This window comes from Anopheles funestus, chromosome 2RL, assembly GCF_943734845.2.
Source record: "Anopheles funestus chromosome 2RL, idAnoFuneDA-416_04, whole genome shotgun sequence".
Taxonomy (NCBI): Eukaryota; Metazoa; Arthropoda; class Insecta; order Diptera; family Culicidae; genus Anopheles; species Anopheles funestus.
The window spans coordinates 89,829,476-89,849,559 of record NC_064598.1 but is presented as its reverse complement, the minus strand read 5'-3'; the positions used below and the strand labels follow the sequence as shown (position 1 = coordinate 89,849,559).

At 38.1% G+C, this 20,084-nt stretch overlaps 3 protein-coding genes across 4 annotated transcripts in view; 2 read left to right on the top strand and 1 right to left on the bottom strand.

The window, feature by feature from the left end:
* Nucleotides 1-2,584: 2,584 nt before the first annotated feature.
* LOC125766059 (uncharacterized) lies at nt 2,585-4,026 on the top strand. The gene is made up of 3 exons (XM_049431643.1): nt 2,585-3,033; nt 3,190-3,498; nt 3,569-4,026. Exons 1-3 carry the CDS (start codon nt 2,976-2,978, stop codon nt 3,760-3,762), a joined length of 561 nt encoding a protein of 186 aa, XP_049287600.1. The 5' UTR covers nt 2,585-2,975; the 3' UTR covers nt 3,763-4,026.
* Nucleotides 4,027-4,971: 945 nt separating this feature from the next.
* On the bottom strand, nt 4,972-7,432 carry LOC125774992 (uncharacterized). Its single transcript, XM_049445372.1, has 3 exons — nt 7,409-7,432; nt 5,565-6,108; nt 4,972-5,495 (listed from the first exon to the last, which is right to left on the bottom strand). The coding sequence occupies exons 1-3, from the start codon at nt 7,430-7,432 to the stop codon at nt 5,344-5,346; spliced, it is 720 nt and encodes a 239-aa protein (XP_049301329.1). The 3' UTR covers nt 4,972-5,343.
* Nucleotides 6,086-20,084, top strand: part of LOC125762096 (uncharacterized) — a 27,248-nt gene continuing 13,249 nt past the window's right edge. The window contains exons 1-4 of one of the 2 annotated variants that reach the window (XM_049423854.1): nt 6,086-8,497; nt 8,583-8,783; nt 9,783-10,109; nt 10,170-10,280. In XM_049423854.1, the coding sequence (XP_049279811.1) occupies nt 8,320-8,497; nt 8,583-8,783; nt 9,783-10,109; nt 10,170-10,280 (817 nt within the window). In that variant the 5' untranslated portion in view covers nt 6,086-8,319. Of the gene's footprint in view, nt 8,498-8,582; nt 8,784-9,782; nt 10,281-20,084 lie in introns of both variants that reach the window. The other variant, XM_049423853.1, reaches the window with a different exon arrangement.

Here is a 20,084-nt window from a genome sequence, read left to right as displayed (position 1 = left end):
TTTAAAGTATTATTTGAGTTAAAAGAAACTTATTTCAACCAATTCGCATTAAAATAAATTAATTTAGAAAATTTTGCTAAATTACTCAAAAAATGGCAAGGGGTTAGCCTTATGAAATTTTCGAGTTGAAAATTTTTTTAACTTTTTTTCTGATTTTTTATTCTTTTTTGTGTTTAAAGCGTTATTTGAGTGAAAAGAAACCTATTGCAACAAATTCGCATTAAAATATATCACATTTTTAAATTTTGCTAAATTACTCAAAAATGAAGAAAATTTTACATTTTCTCAAACAGGGTAAGGCACTTGGTTCGTCGAATAACTTCTGGCACAGACATCTGAGGGCATGGCCATCCAAGAAGAAAATGTAGCCATTGATGTCATCTACCGATCAAAAGTTAATGATTGGCGATCCGTTGGATACCGACTGAGTTATAGGCAAAACTTGGTGCAAAAATGAGCTTTAGTCAATTTTTATTTTTTTGAGTTTTTGTTTTTTATTATTATTTTTCACTCTTTTCTTTATTTAAAGCATTACTTGAGTGAAAAGAAACACATTGCAACCAATTGGCATTAAAATAAATCAATTTAATTTTTTTGCAAAATTTGCCAAAAAAAACGTAAGGGGTACCCCTTATGAAATTTTCAAATTGAAAATTTTTTTAAAATTTTTTTCTGATTTTTTATTCTTTTTTGTGTTTAAAGCATTATTTGAGTGAAAAGAACCTTTTGCAACAAATTCGCATTAAAATATATCACATTTTTAAATTTTGCTAAATTGTTGAAAAATGAGGAAAATTTTACATTTTCTCAAACAGGGTATGGAACTTGGTTCCTCGAATAACTTCTGGGACAGACATCTGAGGGCATGGCCGTCCAAGTAGAAAATGTAGCCATTGATGCCATCTATCGAACACAGATTAAAGATTGGCGATCCGTTGGATACCGACCGAGTTATAGGCAAAACTTGGTGCAAAAATGAGCCCTAGTCAATATTCATTTTTTTGAATTTTTCGAATTTTTTAATATTTTTTACTCTTTTTTTTATTTAAAGCATTACTTGAGTGAAAAGAAACTTATTTCAACCGATTGGCATTAAAATAAATCTATTTATTTTTTTTTGCTAAATTTCCCAAAAAAATGGCAAGGGGTACCCCTTATGAAATTTTCGAGTTGAATTTTTTTTTTAAATTTTTTTCTGATTTTTTATTCTTTTTTAATTTAAAGCAGTTTTTGAGTGAAAAGAAAATTTATTTCAACAAATTCGCATTAAAATAAATCAATTTAGAAAATTTTGCTAAATTTTCAAAAAAAGGTAAGGCTATAGCCTTATGAAATTTTCAAATTTATAGATGTTTTTCTATACAGAACGAGCAGTATATTCATTTGGCTAGTTTGGGTATTGTACACATGTATTCCATTTCAACTCATGTGTATCAAACGTTTCGTTTCAACTCACCCGCACATTTTCTTTTCAACTCACGTAAGTTTTACTCTTTTTGCAACTCGACTCACCACGGCTAGATGCTTACACTCATGAGTGAGTAAAATGACCGAACCTGAACCTAATAACGATTCATTCACTCTGAGTTGACTCACTAAAAAGAGTTGTTATTCTCATCTCTCGAACAAGCGTCATAACGTCGCCTAACGCCTTGCTGGCGATCTTCCTCATTAACCGGTTTGTGCTTATGTTGATGTAAGACCAGTTTAACAACATGTTCACCCGCAGGTAAGTATAGTAATTCCCCGTAACATGTAACAGTGCACTGTTTTGTGGGCTTATAAACCGTCACACACAACAATGGGCCGCAGCAGGTTTGGAACTCATTGATGGAGAATTAATTGAACGCGATAGTGAGTTTGGTCACATAAACGTACACGAAACTATCGTTTCGTTTGACAAGGTGGAGGGTGAAATAAATAAAAAAAAATACGTGGCCACTAACCTTGTACTCGTTGTTTTCCACCGACGGCTGTATGTGGGTCGAACGAAGTCGTCACTTGTTTTTTTTGTGGTAAAAGTGTGCACAACAAAACATTTTCCCGTGGGCTTGGATCGTAGAAAAGAGTAAATGTAATTGGATTGTAAATGAATGTAGAAATGTAAAGGACATTTCACCCAATTCACAACACACCGTACCACGTGTAAATGTTAATAGGTTACCGGGAACGAAGATGACACATCGCGCTGCTAGTTATTTTCGTAGTTCCTCGACGTGTCCTAAGTGCATCGCAATACCGAACAGTTTAAGCAAATGACGAACGAATGAAAATATTATTCTACTTTATCGGATCGATATACATTCACGCACAAACGCGCGCACGAGTCATCTTAATCGGTTATGACGTTAACGCAAATGAAGGTTACAACCTTGTCCAGTGTATATGTGTGTACGTGCGCCCTAAAGTACTGATGCACTTCGACCGATAATTTAGCCTATCATCAACCACCCGCCCAATGGGCAAGCCATGCTAATGGTGAAGTCGGTATTTTTGGAGAGTTTTGGATACCTTTCACCCATTTACCCGATAAGTGACTGATAAGAGGAATGACTCGCGTATGCTACTTGTTTCGTTCTGCCGTATGGATGACCTGTACCGCACACACACACAAACACAAGAAGTTGGTCAAATTTGCTACGCAATGTAGGGAACTTAACAACATGTGGCCACTAAATCGGTACACGTACTGACGGGTGGAACGATGGTGGGAAAAGGGTGAGGAACCGTGCTGATTAGTTTGGTGTTCTAATATAAAAACCCATCCACTTGCAGGTGGACGGTTTCAGTAGTGTGTTCGAATTGAACGGAACTCGATCGAACAGAAGCTGTTCTGGGAGGACATTATTATAATTTTGTGCCTGTTTAGCTAGTGTTCCGTGTTTGTGCGTGTGTCTGTGTGTGTTTTATCAACTGTGATAACGCTAAAGTACGAAGATTTGGATAAAATCATCCTAACAAAGCTATTGTTCAAAATGAATGTGAAATTGTCGGCAACGTGGCTACTTCTACTGGTGTTTACAGTGCATAAAGGTACGCACAAGAAATGTGTTAAATAATTTCCATTGCGAAATAGAACAGAGGTGTAAAGATTCTTCAACACTTAAACGATCTTCCAATGGGACACTTACGTTTGCGACGATTGTGATTTAATTGTGACGCTTTCCCTTGTGTTTTCCTCTACCCCAGCACACGGACAGCTGCGGTGCTATGTGTGTGACAACTGTCCCGATCCGTTCGAGGGCACCTCGTCCCAGCTGCAGTCCTGTCCACCATCGGAATCGACCACCACAACACAGATACCACCCGGTGGTGATACGACGGTCCTAACGCCGCCACCACTTCCGACGGGAGAAGGTCCCGGCGCTACGACGACCACCGAAGCAACGACCTTGGCTCCTCCAACTCCCAGCACACCGGAAATCACTCCACCACCCCTACCGGGTGGCCGTCGAAAACGACAAGCGTCTGGATATCGATGCTTCCGGATTGAGTTCTGTAAGTAGTAGGAAGGTCCATTAGCTCAACAATACTACAATTCTAACTCTACATCTTCTCCTCACCACAGCTAACACTGTTCGTCGAGGCTGTGCTGCGTTTCTGGGCAACGATGGTGACACATGTTCGTCCGTTAATGGTGGAACTGCTCCAAGCGAATGTACACTCTGCGACTGGGACGAATGCAATAGTGCGGCCGGGCTTCGTGTGTCGCTGTTCGCTTTACTACTAGCTGTACTACTTTCCGTTGTGCTGAAACAGTAACTACCTTCAATTGTTGGCCATTTTCATCAATTCGTTACATAAAATCTAAAAGAAGAAAAAGAAATCATTGTTAAAGCAAGGTAATCACTCACAAGGGACGTTAAATGGACAGAGTCATCCGCATGTTAAACATGGTGCGTAAAGCAAATCAATCCCGCGCTGGAAAGAAGGTTAGGTTCTTAAATCAACTACACAAAAACTAGCTCATATCACTAGGGTTAGCAGTTTGATGAGAAAATAAATGGTAAAATAATCATAACGAAATTACATGCACGAGTATAACCATTCCCTGTTGGATGTTTCGGTACAATAAGATTTAATTTTATCTTAAACACATACAATTACGCGCTTATCTACTTAATCTGTTAAAGGCTTCCACTCTGGACACAGAAACAAAATAAACAAGTACACACCTTTTATCCGTTTAAATAGATAAGTCACCTCCCCCCTTTTTCGACTACTGCACTGAATGGGACTTAGACCCATGCTACCTACTCCGGAAGTGAAAAATTAGTTTCCCCCCCCCCCCCCCAAACACCAAAATCAATTCCATTCCATCAAAAACAACCCTACGGTATGGGAGTATCGTACCCATTTTCGCAATACCTATCCCCTGTACCTAACACGTGTACATGACACATTTGAAAAAACCGATTTTCCCGTTAGCAGACAGCGCGAGCTAATTATGTACAGTGGGTTTAGGGTTTGTACCTGCCGTATGCCCCGGAACAGTTACACCTGTCAAACCCGGTTGCGTTGATAGATCGGTACAGATACGGCAAATGGTTTCAAGCACCAATAGATTAATCACTCCGATTGTGAGGAGCGTGCGACGCACCAGACGGGTGTAGAAATTGATGAATTTGGATAGTTATTGGGTAATTAGCTGCATGGTTACGCATCGGTATCCGATTACGTTGGAGGTGTGAAATGAAATTGCTTCAAAATATCTTCAACTGTCCTCTATCGTAAGTTGATAATTGCTTTTTAAATAACGTGTTATGGTTTTTTGCTGATATTTATCGCACTTAAGTTTGGTTTAGTTTTGGTTTTAATCCAATTAATTTTGCTTCTTTAAAAGGTTGTTTTAATTACAGGAAAATTAACGTTACATTACAAAAAGTTTCATTTGTGTTACGTAAAATCTTTAACGGAAAATTCGAACTGCAGGTTGCAATATGACAGTATGACAGTTCGACTACGCACTGGTCTACGCCTAAATGTAGGCAATGCTTATTCATCTACGAAAATCAGCTTTTTAACAGCTTTTTCACACTAACACACGTTGTCCCAAAGACTTCAATAGTGGCTCAAGCTAGGAAAGCATAGAAAAGTAAAGCATTGTGCGTAAATGTTTATTTCAGCAACTTTTATTAAACTAGTACACCCGATCTAGCTTTGTATTAAATTCATCTTGTAAATTCTTTGACCGAGGTTTCACAACCAAACCAAATCAGCTATTGTTAGATGTAAATAATAACTATTTTCTAAACAATTTCATTTATTTCAATGACCAATGACCACATCAAGCAGACAAAACAAATCACAGCATGCTGGTACCACCTACACCTTCACTCTGACCTACTCATTGCACAGCGAATGTCCACAAACGCGGCAACTCGTAATACCTCCCTCCGTCACTGGAATTTCTCCCTGGACACAAACTCCAACAGCGTACCCTTCGATCTCGGCACAACCGCGTCGATGTACCGTGTCCATTTGTTGATCTTTACCTAAAACAAAAAAGAATCAGTTACGACCTTTTCTTCACTTCCCCTTTCCGTTGGTGGTGGTGGCCTTACCTTTGCTTCGAACTGTCGCACATACGAAACGCTTCCTATTTTCCTTGCTGTGTGCTTTCGCTTTTCCCCACGGATAGTAGGTGGTCGGTGGCGTTAGAATAGGATACTCCGGGTGCCATGCAGTACTACCACCAACAAGCGGTGGTGGCGTTATCTGTGGATCCCACGGATACAGCTGATTACCGCCACCGTTCAATGGTGGTGGCGTTAGAATGGGATTGCCCGGGTACCAGGCGTCTCCATTATTACCACCACCAAGGAGCGGTGGTGGTGTTAGTAATGGATCCCACGGATTGTTTTGATTGCCGTTCGGTGGCAGTGTCGGTGGAGTTAGGATTGGATCCCAAGGGTTTGCATTCCACTGCGGTGTGGATGGTGTCAGTATGGGGTAGGTCGGATTGTAGCTGAACGCGTTCAGATCGAGCCCATTCTTTGCATCACATCGTACGATCGTAGGCGCTTGTTTGGTGCAGTCATCACACGAAAAGCATCGAATTTCGTTTCCTTCAGCTGTCGAGTAAAAGGTGCACAAGAATAATCGAAACTATTTGATTGAGCGTTAAAAAGGTTTGAACACTTACCGATCGTAGAAACGAATGCAAGAACGATTACAAAACAATAAACTGTAAACTTCATTATCAATCCGGCAGGGCAAAATCACATCACAACACTACAAGCTCTAAACCACCAAATGCACCCATCTAAACAATCTCTTTGCTTTATATACACCCGCACTAGAAAATGTCAACATTCGAAAGATGAGTTTCGCATCGACCGGTGGCCAATCAAAGGCTGCCGATTACAACACTGCACAGTATCTTATCGCACCAAGACGCACGAAGAAGTCACCTCCCGAAGGGGTTTCCATTTTCGCTAGTCATGTAGCTGACAGTGTATGCAAATGTCCCGGTGGTCTCAACCGTAGTGACTGAGTTGATCGAACGATCGAAACATTCCGATACTGGGTGGGAAATTCCTATCTGTTTTAGATTCTTCTGCTTCGCAGCATTACGTAGCAGAAAAATGTCGCGCGTGAATCGTTACTGACGCACCGACGATAATAATTTCACCTACATTTTTTTGTTCAAGTCGATTGTTTCACTTTCGAAAGAACTGTATAACAGTTTATAAGTATTGCAAAGGAATGTTTTAACATGTTTTTTTAAAGTGTTTTTTATAATAAATGTTACATAATTATACTTTCTTACGACACCAAGCGAGACGACATAATGTCTGCTAAGAGCGCTCAAGATAACGGTCATTTGCATCGCCCTGAATCATAAATGGCCCTTATCACTATGTCTGAGATAGCATACCTTCATAGTAGCTGTCCGCTAGCTTTTGATGATGAATGCATACATTCCACAATTGGCGATTTAGTAGCTATCTGACTGACCACAACCGGTACAATCTGTCTACAGATAAAGTCCTATACGCGCATTCCAATCGACCGACTGCTTTGAACTGGTTATTTCGGTATCTGCTCTGTTAGTCCTGCTTATTGATAGCTTGGGAGAAAATTGAGAAAGATTTCTCTGGACCATTAATAACCTTGTTTGCTTACTGTATGAATTTCACTGATTGGGAAATCGGTATTAAGATGATATTTTGAGAAAATATGTGTTGCACGTTAGAGGTTCTGTTTGCTACTGTTTTTTATTCTGTCCGGTTACAAAGTTCATTCGTAGTTCATGCGTTGAGTTCATTTTTCTTATCCCTATTCCTTACTTCGTGCGTCCGATTTATACTAATAGCTCCTAGTGTTATCCTGTGTCGTTATGTCGTAAAATTCAAAATGGAATTCAAATATTTTCGTGCTATAAACTATAAATTCCAACACTTACTGATTTACCAAACATTACGACCATGATTTTGAGATATGTCCACTTAAAGAAATGTACGAAATAAGGCACTTTTCGTGTGAATGAATTCAAGCCCTTAAGATGGCAATAGATTATCAACACATCAAATATTAGTGAGTATAGTGAGAGTTCTCTATAGCTCTAGATTCACTAGGTATAGAAAAAATTTCTTTAACGGTATGACTCAACATTGACTTCACTCGACTGAGTCGTAGTAACCCGGAAGCTTTAACGAGTGATCACAAAGTTTTATTGACTTACGCAAGCAATTAAACACGATACAACCTGTAAGCGACGATGATTTATCTAAGCATTCGTTGATATTTTATTGTTTTCGGAAGGATTCCAATAGATAGTAGTAGAACACACCTTAGCCTTTGTCGATTGAATGCCATCACCCCTGTACTGATAACAGACCTCCACACGAGTGGCTTCCTGGACACTGCACTGTACGCGATGCACATATCCTGTACAGAATTTGGGGTCTTTTTTATTGTCTTACCGATCATAAATAACTCCGGTTCATCCATCAAACTAATCCACACAACGAAACGTTTCCATTCATAATCACGGCACGCGGATCCGGGACCAGATACTTCCAAGTGTCGTAATCTTTCCAAATCTCCCGCAGCGTAATAATGAACCCGCCGACGGCAAGTATAAACAATTGTCGAAAATCATTCACAAAATGGATTGAGCTTTAATCTTTATGATCGTTTGCTATCAACGAACGGTTTCGTATCATGATCGCCCATTAGATGGGCGGTCGGATCGTTGGCCCTATATAAGCGGGTGTGAAAAGCATTCTACGGCGTATTTTAGTTCACAAACGGTTGACCAGTGAAGTGATCCTAGCAGTAGATGAAAGTGATACATTCCGAGGGAGAGTGAAAATGGGTCCCAGTGCAGTGTGGTTAGAGAAGATTCCAGTGATAAGTGTTTTGGTGATTTTGGTGGTACTTGGTGGTACAGTAAGATCACAGCTGTTGTGCTATTCGTGTACAGAATGTGACGCATACGATCCAGGTCAAATGATGGAATGTCTATCGGACTGTAGCATTTGGTATTTAAGTGAGTTTTGGGATGGATAACGGTGGAAAATGTCGTAGTGTTCAACTAATCGCGTTGCAATGGGTTTTTTCTGTATGTTCTGTAGCAAGTGGAGATACGACAACGGTGAGCCGAGGCTGTCTCGAACAGGCGGAAGATGATGTGATGATCTACGATCAATGTGAAACCATTTTGTGTAACACTGCGCAAGTTACGCGTTGTGCACAGTGTACATCTGCTGTATCGGTTGAATGTGAGAACGTGATCTGTCCAACGTCAGCAGACGAATGTTATCTTAATCCTACAGGTAATTATCAGTCGTGTCTGCCTTCCTCAGCTGCTCCGAACGTAATCCGTAACGTAATCAATTGACCCACTCGAAAATTGATCCCTAATTCGAACAAAATAACGTTGCCAAATTATACCATATCAATGGTTGGCAATATAAATTGTATGTTTTTCGTTTTGTTTATCACCTAGACCCAAATACGATAAGCTTCATGATAAAATGGTTCACAGTGGCAACAACTGTTGCAAACCTATCGCTAGACTAGATCGGTTATTATTTACAAACGGAAAGGGTATCATAAATCCTTCACTTTTCGACAACAATCAACCAAACCATTATTATCGCGGGGCAGGGCAAACCGACCGATTCGGAAGTGGAACAATGCAACAGAGTGGTGTATTATCACATTCTAGATAGATAGCGGAACAAGTTATAAACGGTCGCTTTTAAGAGAAAAGCCAAGAGTGACAAACCGACTCCTCCGTATGAAGTTTTACCGCCAATCAATCAAACGGCGCTTGGAGGCGGCATTGGAGCTAATACAGTACAAGCTATAAATATTGGATGTACACGACGCAGTTCCTATTTTCAGCGCTTTTTACAACAGTTGTCGCCAGCGGCATATTGTGGGCAGGAGTAGGTCCGATATCTGTTTATAGCAATGTATCAGTTATAAATGTGACTCAGGCTTGTAATTTGCAAACTGAACGTGTTTGAAGATGAGAAATTGTAGAATTTGCTGACGCCATGTCCAGCGATCATGCGGTCAGTAGGTTGTCATACACTGCGTACTGTTTTCGTGTGGTCAAACCTTTACCGGGGAGTTTCACCGAATCCAGAATATGACACTAGACTCGAGTCAGTCACGTAATGCTTGGAAATCTTGAGGATAGCCGATGGGGAATTCTTTGTCATCAGCCTTATAATCCGGGCTTGGCACTATTCGACTACTGTTTATTTCGATAAACTACTGTGTATTTTCGATGCTAATGAACACTACTAACAACACTCTTGCAGATGGTCACCGAGGCTGCACATCCGATCAGGACTATGAAGTGAATTGTTCATCAGGTAGCAATTCCTGTGTCGTATGCAATTCCGAACCAGACCAGATCTGCAACGACATACGCAAGTGCGTGGTCTGTGATACTAGCAAAAATCCGGAATGCTTGCAGGACCCCTTTTTCGTACAACAATGTCCCGAAACGAGCGATCAGTGCTACCGATATTTGGACGTACAGCAGACACTCCATTTGGGTTGCAGCAGTGACGAAGATTACTCGATCAACTGTCAAGATACGGCCAACTGTCGCACGTGCTCCACCGATGAATGTAATCGAGATGGTAAGATCATCCTGCAGCATCTGGATCGTGCCAGATCACTGATCACTTCAATCATTTCAGATAAGTTTGAGTGCTATTTTTGTGACGATTGTCCTGCCGTTGAAGATGAGCTGGAAAATAAGATTGAATGTAACGTGCTCGAAGAGAACAGATGTTACACAGGTTACGATGGTAAGTGAACTTGTGTAGTTTTGGGTCAAGAGCGAAAGAGGTACCTCAATCGCTCCGCTCGTCTTATTGTGCGCGCTCCCGCACAGCCCGCGCGAAAAAGAGATAGCTCCGTACGGAGCGCTACACACAGGAGCGATTGTGCGATGCGCTCCCAGGAGCGAAGTTTCGCACCACAAGGAACGCTGCACGCAGGAGCGATCGTGCGATGCGCTCCCATTTGAAAATTTCCTAAGGCTATAGCCTTACCTTTTTTTTTGAGCAATTTGGCAAAATTTATAAATGTGATATATTTTAATGCGAATTTGTTGCAATAAGTTTCTTTTCACTCAAATAATGCTTTAAACACAAAAAAGAATAAAAAATCAGAAAAAAATTTTTAAAAAATTTTCAACTCGAAAATTTCATAAGGGGTACCCCTTGCGTTTTTTTTGGGAAATTTTGCAAAAAAAATTAAATTGATTCATTTTAATGCCAATTGGTTGCAATGTGTTTCTTTTCACTCAAGTAATGCTTTAAATAAAAAAAAGAGTGAAAAATAATAAAAACATTAAAAAAATCAAAAAAATGAAAATTTAACAAAGGCACATTTTTGCACCAAGTTTTGCCTATAACTCGGTCGGTATCCAACGGATTGCCAATCTTTAACCTTTGGTCGGTAGATGGCACCAATGGCTACATTTTCTTCTTGGATGGCCATACTCTCAGGTGTCCGTGCCGGAAGTTATTCGAGGAACCAAGTTCCATACCCTGTTGAGAAAACGTAAAATTTTCCTCATTGTTGCACAAAATTTTGCCTATAACTCGGTCGGTATCCAACGGATTGCCAATCTTTAACCTGTGGTCGGTAGATGACACCAATGGCTACATTTTCTTCTTGGACGGCCATACTCTCAGGTGTCCGTGCCGGAAGTTATTCGAGGAACCAAGTTCCATACCCTGTTGAGAAAACGTAAAATTTTCCTCATTGTTGCACAAAATTTTGCCTATAACTCGGTCGGTATCCAACGGATCGCCAATCTATAACGTGTGACCGATAGATGGCACCAATGGCTACATTTTCTTCTTGGACGGCCATGCTCTCAGGTGTCCGTGCCGGAAGTTATTCGAGGAACCAAGTTCCTTACCCTGTTGAGAAAACGTAAAATTTTCCTCATTCTTGCACCAAGTTTTGCCTATAACTCGGTCGGTATCCAACGGATCGCCAATCTTTAACCTGTGACCGATAGATGGCACCAATGGCTACATTTTCTTCTTGGACGGCCATGCTCTCAGGTGTCCGTGCCGGAAGTTATTCGAGGAACCAAGTTCCTTACCCTGTTGAGAAAACGTAAAATTTTCCTCATTTTTGCACCAAGTTTTGCCTATAACTCGGTCGGTATCCAACGGATCGCCAATCTTTAACCTGTGGTCGATAGATGGCATCAATGGCTACATTTTCTTCTTGGACGGCCATGCCCTCAGATGTCTGTGCCGGAAGTTATTCGAGGAACCAAGTTCCATACCCTGTTTGAGAAAATGTTAAATTTTCCTCATTTTTGAGTAATTTAGCAAAATTTATAAATGTGATATATTTTCATGCAAATTTGTTGCAATAGGTTTCTTTTCACTCAAATAATGCTTTAAACACAAAAAAGAATAAAAAATCAGAAAAAAATTTTTAAAAAATTTTCAACTCGAAAATTTCATAAGGGGTACCCCTTGCGTTTTTTTTGGGAAATTTTGCAAAAAAAATTAAATTGATTTATTTTAATGCCAATTGGTTGCAATGTGTTTCTTTTCACTCAAGTAATGCTTTAAATAAAAAAAAGAGTGAAAAATAATAAAAAAATCAAAAAAATAAAAAAAATGAAAATTTAACAAAGGCACATTTTTGCACCAAGTTTTGCCTATAACTCGGTCGGTATCCAACGGGTTGCCAATCTTTAACCTGTGGTCGGTAGATGGCACCAATGGCTACATTTTCTTCTTGGACGGCCATGCTCTCAGGTGTCCGTGCCGGAAGTTATTCGAGGAACCAAGTTCCTTACCCTGTTGAGAAAACGTAAAATTTTCCTCATTTTTGCGCCAAGTTTTGCCTATAACTCGGTCGGTATCCAACGGATCGCCAATCTTTAACCTGTGGTCGGTAGATGGCACCAATGGCTACATTTTCTTCTTGGACGGCCATGCCCTCAGATGTCTGTGCTGGAAGTTATTAGAGGAACCAAGTTCCTTACCCTGTTGAGAAAATGCAAAATTTTCTTCATTTTTGAGTAATTTAGCAAAATTTATAAATGTGATATATTTTCATGCAAATTTGTTGCAATAGGTTTCTTTTCACTCAAATAATGCTTTAAACACAAAAAAGAATAAAAAATCAGAAAAAAATTTAAAAAAAATTTTCAACTCGAAAATTTCATAAGGGGTACCCCTTGCGTTTTTTCGGGAAATTTTGCAAAAAAAATTAAATTGATTTATTTTAATGCCAATTGGTTGCAATGTGTTTCTTTTCACTCAAGTAATGCTTTAAATAAAAAAAAGAGTGAAAAATAATAAAAAAATCAAAAAAATCAAAAAAATGAAAATTTAACAAAGGCACATTTTTGCACCAAGTTTTGCCTATAACTTGGTCGGTATCCAACGGATTGCCAATCTTTAACCTGTGGTCGATAGATGGCACCAATGGCTACATTTTCTTCTTGGACGGCCAAACTCTCAGGTGTCCGTGCCGGAAGTTATTCGAGGAACCAAGTTCCATACCCTGTTGAGAAAACGTAAAATTTTCCTCATTGTTGCACAAAATTTTGCCTATAACTCGGTCGGTATCCAACGGATCGCCAATCTATAACGTGTGACCGATAGATGGCACCAATGGCTACATTTTCTTCTTGGACGGCCATGCTCTCAGGTGTCCGTGCCGGAAGTTATTCGAGGAACCAAGTTCCTTACCCTGTTGAGAAAACGTAAAATTTTCCTCATTCTTGCACCAAGTTTTGCCTATAACTCGGTCGGTATCCAACGGATCGCCAATCTTTAACCTGTGACCGATAGATGGCACCAATGGCTACATTTTCTTCTTGGACGGCCATGCTCTCAGGTGTCCGTGCCGGAAGTTATTCGAGGAACCAAGTTCCTTACCCTGTTGAGAAAACGTAAAATTTTCCTCATTTTTGCACCAAGTTTTGCCTATAACTCGGTCGGTATCCAACGGATCGCCAATCTTTAACCTGTGGTCGATAGATGGCATCAATGGCTACATTTTCTTCTTGGACGGCCATGCCCTCAGATGTCTGTGCCGGAAGTTATTCGAGGAACCAAGTTCCATACCCTGTTTGAGAAAATGTTAAATTTTCCTCATTTTTGAGTAATTTAGCAAAATTTATAAATGTGATATATTTTCATGCAAATTTGTTGCAATAGGTTTCTTTTCACTCAAATAATGCTTTAAACACAAAAAAGAATAAAAAATCAGAAAAAAATTTTTAAAAAATTTTCAACTCGAAAATTTCATAAGGGGTACCCCTTGCGTTTTTTTTGGGAAATTTTGCAAAAAAAATTAAATTGATTTATTTTAATGCCAATTGGTTGCAATGTGTTTCTTTTCACTCAAGTAATGCTTTAAATAAAAAAAAGAGTGAAAAATAATAAAAAAATCAAAAAAATAAAAAAAATGAAAATTTAACAAAGGCACATTTTTGCACCAAGTTTTGCCTATAACTCGGTCGGTATCCAACGGGTTGCCAATCTTTAACCTGTGGTCGGTAGATGGCACCAATGGCTACATTTTCTTCTTGGACGGCCATGCTCTCAGGTGTCCGTGCCGGAAGTTATTCGAGGAACCAAGTTCCTTACCCTGTTGAGAAAACGTAAAATTTTCCTCATTTTTGCGCCAAGTTTTGCCTATAACTCGGTCGGTATCCAACGGATCGCCAATCTTTAACCTGTGGTCGGTAGATGGCACCAATGGCTACATTTTCTTCTTGGACGGCCATGCCCTCAGATGTCTGTGCTGGAAGTTATTAGAGGAACCAAGTTCCTTACCCTGTTGAGAAAATGTAAAATTTTCTTCATTTTTGAGTAATTTAGCAAAATTTATAAATGTGATATATTTTCATGCAAATTTGTTGCAATAGGTTTCTTTTCACTCAAATAATGCTTTAAACACAAAAAAGAATAAAAAATCAGAAAAAAATTTAAAAAAAATTTTCAACTCGAAAATTTCATAAGGGGTACCCCTTGCGTTTTTTCGGGAAATTTTGCAAAAAAAATTAAATTGATTTATTTTAATGCCAATTGGTTGCAATGTGTTTCTTTTCACTCAAGTAATGCTTTAAATAAAAAAAAGAGTGAAAAATAATAAAAAAATTAAAAAAATCAAAAAAATGAAAATTTAACAAAGGCACATTTTTGCACCAAGTTTTGCCTATAACTTGGTCGGTATCCAACGGATTGCCAATCTTTAACCTGTGGTCGATAGATGGCACCAATGGCTACATTTTCTTCTTGGACGGCCATGCTCTCAGGTGTCCGTGCCGGAAGTTATTCGAGGAACCAAGTTCCTTACCCTGTTGAGAAAACGTAAAATTTTCCTCATTTTTGTGCCAAGTTTTGCCTATAACTCGGTCGGTATCCAACGGATCGCCAATCTTTAACCTGTGGTCGGTAGATGGCACCAATGGCTACATTTTCTTCTTGGACGGCCATGCTCTCAGGTGTCTGTGCTGGAAGTTATTCGAGGAACCAAGTTCCTTACCCTGTTGAGAAAATGTAAAATTTTCTTCATTTTTGAGTAATTTAGCAAAATTTATAAATGTGATATATTTTCATGCAAATTTGTTGCAATAGGTTTCTTTTCACTCAAATAATGCTTTAAACACAAAAAAGAATAAAAAATCAGAAAAAAAAATTTAAAAAATTTTCAACTCGAAAATTTCATAAGGGGTACCCCTTGCGTTTTTTTTGGGAAATTTTGCAAAAAAAATTAAATTGATTTATTTTAATGCCAATTGGTTGCAATGTGTTTCTTTTCACTCAAGTAATGCTTTAAATAAAAAAAAGAGTGAAAAATAATAAAAAAATCAAAAAAATCCAAAAAATGAAAATTTAACAAAGGCACATTTTTGCACCAAGTTTTGCCTATAACTCGGTCGGTATCCAACGGATTGCCAATCTTTAACCTGTGGTCGGTACATGGCACCAATGACTACATTTTCTTCTTGGACGGCCATGCTCTCAGGTGTCCGTGCCGGAAGTTATTCGAGGAACCAAGTTCCTTACCCTGTTGAGAAAACGTAAAATTTTCCTCATTTTTGCGCCAAGTTTTGCCTATAACTCGGTCGGTATCCAACGGATCGCCAATCTTTAACCTGTGGTCGGTAGATGGCACCAATGGCTACATTTTCTTCTTGGACGGCCATGCCCTCAGATGTCTGTGCTGGAAGTTATTAGAGGAACCAAATTCCATACCCTGTTTGAGAAAATGTAAAATTTTCTTCATTTTTGAGTAATTTAGCAAAATTTATAAATGTGATATATTTTCATGCAAATTTGTTGCAATAGGTTTCTTTTCACTCAAATAATGCTTTAAACACAAAAAAGAATAAAAAATCAGAAAAAAAATTTTAAAAAATTTTCAACTCGAAAATTTCATAAGGGGTACCCCTTGCGTTTTTTTTGGGAAATTTTGCAAAAAAAATTAAATTGATTTATTTTAATGCCAATTGGTTGCAATGTGTTTCTTTTCACTCAAGTAATGCTTTAAATAAAAAAAAGAGTGAAAAATAATAAAAAAATCAAAAAAATCAAAAAAATGAAAATTTAACAAAGGCACATTTTTGCACCAAGTTTTGCCTATAACTCGGTCGGTATCCAACGGATTGCCAATCTTTAACCTGTGGTCGGTAGATGGCACCAATGGCTACATTTTCTTCTTGGACGGCCATGCTCTCAGGTGTCCGTGCCGGAAGTTATTCGAGGAACCAAGTTCCTTACCCTGTTGAGAAAACGTAAAATTTTCCTCATTTTTGCGCCAAGTTTTGCCTATAACTCGGTCGGTATCCAACGGATCGCCAATCTTTAACCTGTGGTCGGTAGATGGCACCAATGGCTACATTTTCTTCTTGGACGGCCATGCCCTCAGATGTCTGTGCTGGAAGTTATTCGAGGAACCAAGTTCCATACCCTGTTTGAGAAAATGTAAAATTTTCTTCATTTTTGAGTAATTTAGCAAAATTTATAAATGTGATATATTTTAATGCAAATTTGTTGCAATAGGTTTCTTTTCACTCAAATAATGCTTTAAACACAAAAAAGAATAAAAAATCAGAAAAAAAAATTTAAAAAAATTTCAACTCGAAAATTTCATAAGGGGTACCCCTTGCGTTTTTTTTGGGAAATTTTGCAAAAAAAATTAAATTGATTTATTTTAATGCCAATTGGTTGCAATGTGTTTCTTTTCACTCAAGTAATGCTTTAAATAAAAAAAGAGTGAAAAATAATAAAAAAATCAAAAAAATGAAAATTTAACAAAGGCACATTTTTGCACCAAGTTTTGTCTATAACTCGGCCGGTATCCAATGGATCTCCAATCTTTAACCTGTGGTCGATAGATGACACCAATGGCTACATTTTCTTCTTGGACGGCCATGCTCTCAGGTGTCCGTGCCGGAAGTTATTCGAGGAACCAAGTTCCTTACCCTGTTGAGAAAACGTAAAATTTTCCTCATTTTTGTGCCAAGTTTTGCCTATAACTCGGTCGGTATCCAACGGATCGCCAATCTTTAACCTGTGGTCGGTAGATGGCACCAATGGCTACATTTTCTTCTTGGACGGCCATGCCCTCAGATGTCTGTGCTGGAAGTTATTCGAGGAACCAAGTTCCTTACCCTGTTGAGAAACTGTAAAATTTTCTTCATTTTTGAGTAATTTAGCAAAATTTATAAATGTAATATATTTTCATGCAAATTTGTTGCAATAGGTTTCTTTTCACTCAAATAATGCTTTAAACACAAAAAAGAATAAAAAATCAGAAAAAATTTTTTAAAAAATTTTCAACTCGAAAATTTCAAAAGGGTACCCCTTGCGTTTTTTTTGGGAAATTTTGCCAAAAAAACTAAATTGATTTATTTTAATGCCAATTGGTTGCAATGTGTTTCTTTTCACTCAAGTAATGCTTTAAATAAAAAAAAGAGTGAAAAATAATAAAAAAATCAAAAAAATCAAAAAAATGAAAATTTAACAAAGGCACATTTTTGCACCAAGTTTTGTCTATAACTCGGCCGGTATCCAATGGATCTCTAATCTTTAACCTGTGGTCGATAGATGGCACCAATGGCTACATTTTCTTCTTGGACGGCCATGCTCTCAGGTGTCCGTGCCGGAAGTTATTCGAGGAACCAAGTTCCTTACCCTGTTGAGAAAACGTAAAATTTTCCTCATTTTTGCGCCAAGTTTTGCCTATAACTCGGTCGGTATCCAACGGATCGCCAATCTTTAACCTGTGGTCGGTAGATGGCACCAATGGCTACATTTTCTTCTTGGACGGCCATGCCCTCAGATGTCTGTGCTGGAAGTTATTAGAGGAACCAAATTCCATACCCTGTTTGAGAAAATATAAAATTTTCTTCATTTTTGAGTAATTTAGCAAAATTTATAAATGTGATATATTTTCATGCAAATTTGTTGCAATAGGTTTCTTTTCACTCAAATAATGCTTTAAACACAAAAAAGAATAAAAAATCAGAAAAAAAATTTTAAAAAATTTTCAACTCGAAAATTTCATAAGGGGTACCCCTTGCGTTTTTTTTGGGAAATTTTGCAAAAAAAATTAAATTGATTTATTTTAATGCCAATTGGTTGCAATGTGTTTCTTTTCACTCAAGTAATGCTTTAAATAAAAAAAAGAGTGAAAAATAATAAAAAAATCAAAAAAATCAAAAAAATGAAAATTTAACAAAGGCACATTTTTGCACCAAGTTTTGCCTATAACTCGGTCGGTATCCAACGGATTGCCAATCTTTAACCTGTGGTCGGTAGATGGCACCAATGGCTACATTTTCTTCTTGGACGGCCATGCTCTCAGGTGTCCGTGCCGGAAGTTATTCGAGGAACCAAGTTCCTTACCCTGTTGAGAAAACGTAAAATTTTCCTCATTTTTGCGCCAAGTTTTGCCTATAACTCGGTCGGTATCCAACGGATCGCCAATCTTTAACCTGTGGTCGGTAGATGGCACCAATGGCTACATTTTCTTCTTGGACGGCCATGCCCTCAGATGTCTGTGCTGGAAGTTATTCGAGGAACCAAGTTCCATACCCTGTTTGAGAAAATGTAAAATTTTCTTCATTTTTGAGTAATTTAGCAAAATTTATAAATGTGATATATTTTCATGCAAATTTGTTGCAATAGGTTTCTTTTCACTCAAATAATGCTTTAAACACAAAAAAGAATAAAAAATCAGAAAAAAAAATTTAAAAAAATTTCAACTCGAAAATTTCATAAGGGGTACCCCTTGCGTTTTTTTTGGGAAATTTTGCAAAAAAAATTAAATTGATTTATTTTAATGCCAATTGGTTGCAATGTGTTTCTTTTCACTCAAGTAATGCTTTAAATAAAAAAAAGAGTGAAAAATAATAAAAAAATCAAAAAAATCAAAAAAATGAAAATTTAACAAAGGCACATTTTTGCACCAAGTTTTGCCTATAACTCGGTCGGTATCCAACGGATTGCCAATCTTTAACCTGTGGTCGGTAGATGGCACCAATGGCTACATTTTCTTCTTGGACGGCCATGCTCTCAGGTGTCCGTGCCGGAAGTTATTCGAGGAACCAAGTTCCTTACCCTGTTGAGAAAACGTAAAATTTTCCTCATTTTTGCGCCAAGTTTCGCCTATAACTCGGTCGGTATCCAACGGATCGCCAATCTTTAACCTGTGGTCGGTAGATGGCACCAATGGCTACATTTTCTTCTTGGACGGCCATGCCCTCAGATGTCTGTGCTGGAAGTTATTCGAGGAACCAAGTTCCATACCCTGTTTGAGAAAATGTAAAATTTTCTTCATTTTTGAGTAATTTAGCAAAATTTATAAATGTGATATATTTTCATGCAAATTTGTTGCAATAGGTTTCTTTTCACTCAAATAATGCTTTAAACACAAAAAAGAATAAAAAATCAGAAAAAAAAATTTAAAAAAATTTCAACTCGAAAATTTCATAAGGGGTACCCCTTGCGTTTTTTTTGGGAAATTTTGCAAAAAAAATTAAATTGATTTATTTTAATGCCAATTGGTTGCAATGTGTTTCTTTTCACTCAAGTAATGCTTTAAATAAAAAAAAGAGTGAAAAATAATAAAAAAATAAAAAAAATGAAAATTTAACAAAGGCACATTTTTGCACCAAGTTTTGTCTATAACTCGGCCGGTATCCAATGGATCTCCAATCTTTAACCTGTGGTCGATAGATGACACCAATGGCTACATTTTCTTCTTGGACGGCCATGCTCTCAGGTGTCCGTGCCGGAAGTTATTCGAGGAACCAAGTTCCTTACCCTGTTGAGAAAACGTAAAATTTTCCTCATTTTTGTGCCAAGTTTTGCCTATAACTCGGTCGGTATCCAACGGATCGCCAATCTTTAACCTGTGGTCGGTAGATGGCACCAATGGCTACATTTTCTTCTTGGACGGCCATGCCCTCAGATGTCTGTGCTGGAAGTTATTCGAGGAACCAAGTTCCTTACCCTGTTGAGAAACTGTAAAATTTTCTTCATTTTTGAGTAATTTAGCAAAATTTATAAATGTAATATATTTTCATGCAAATTTGTTGCAATAGGTTT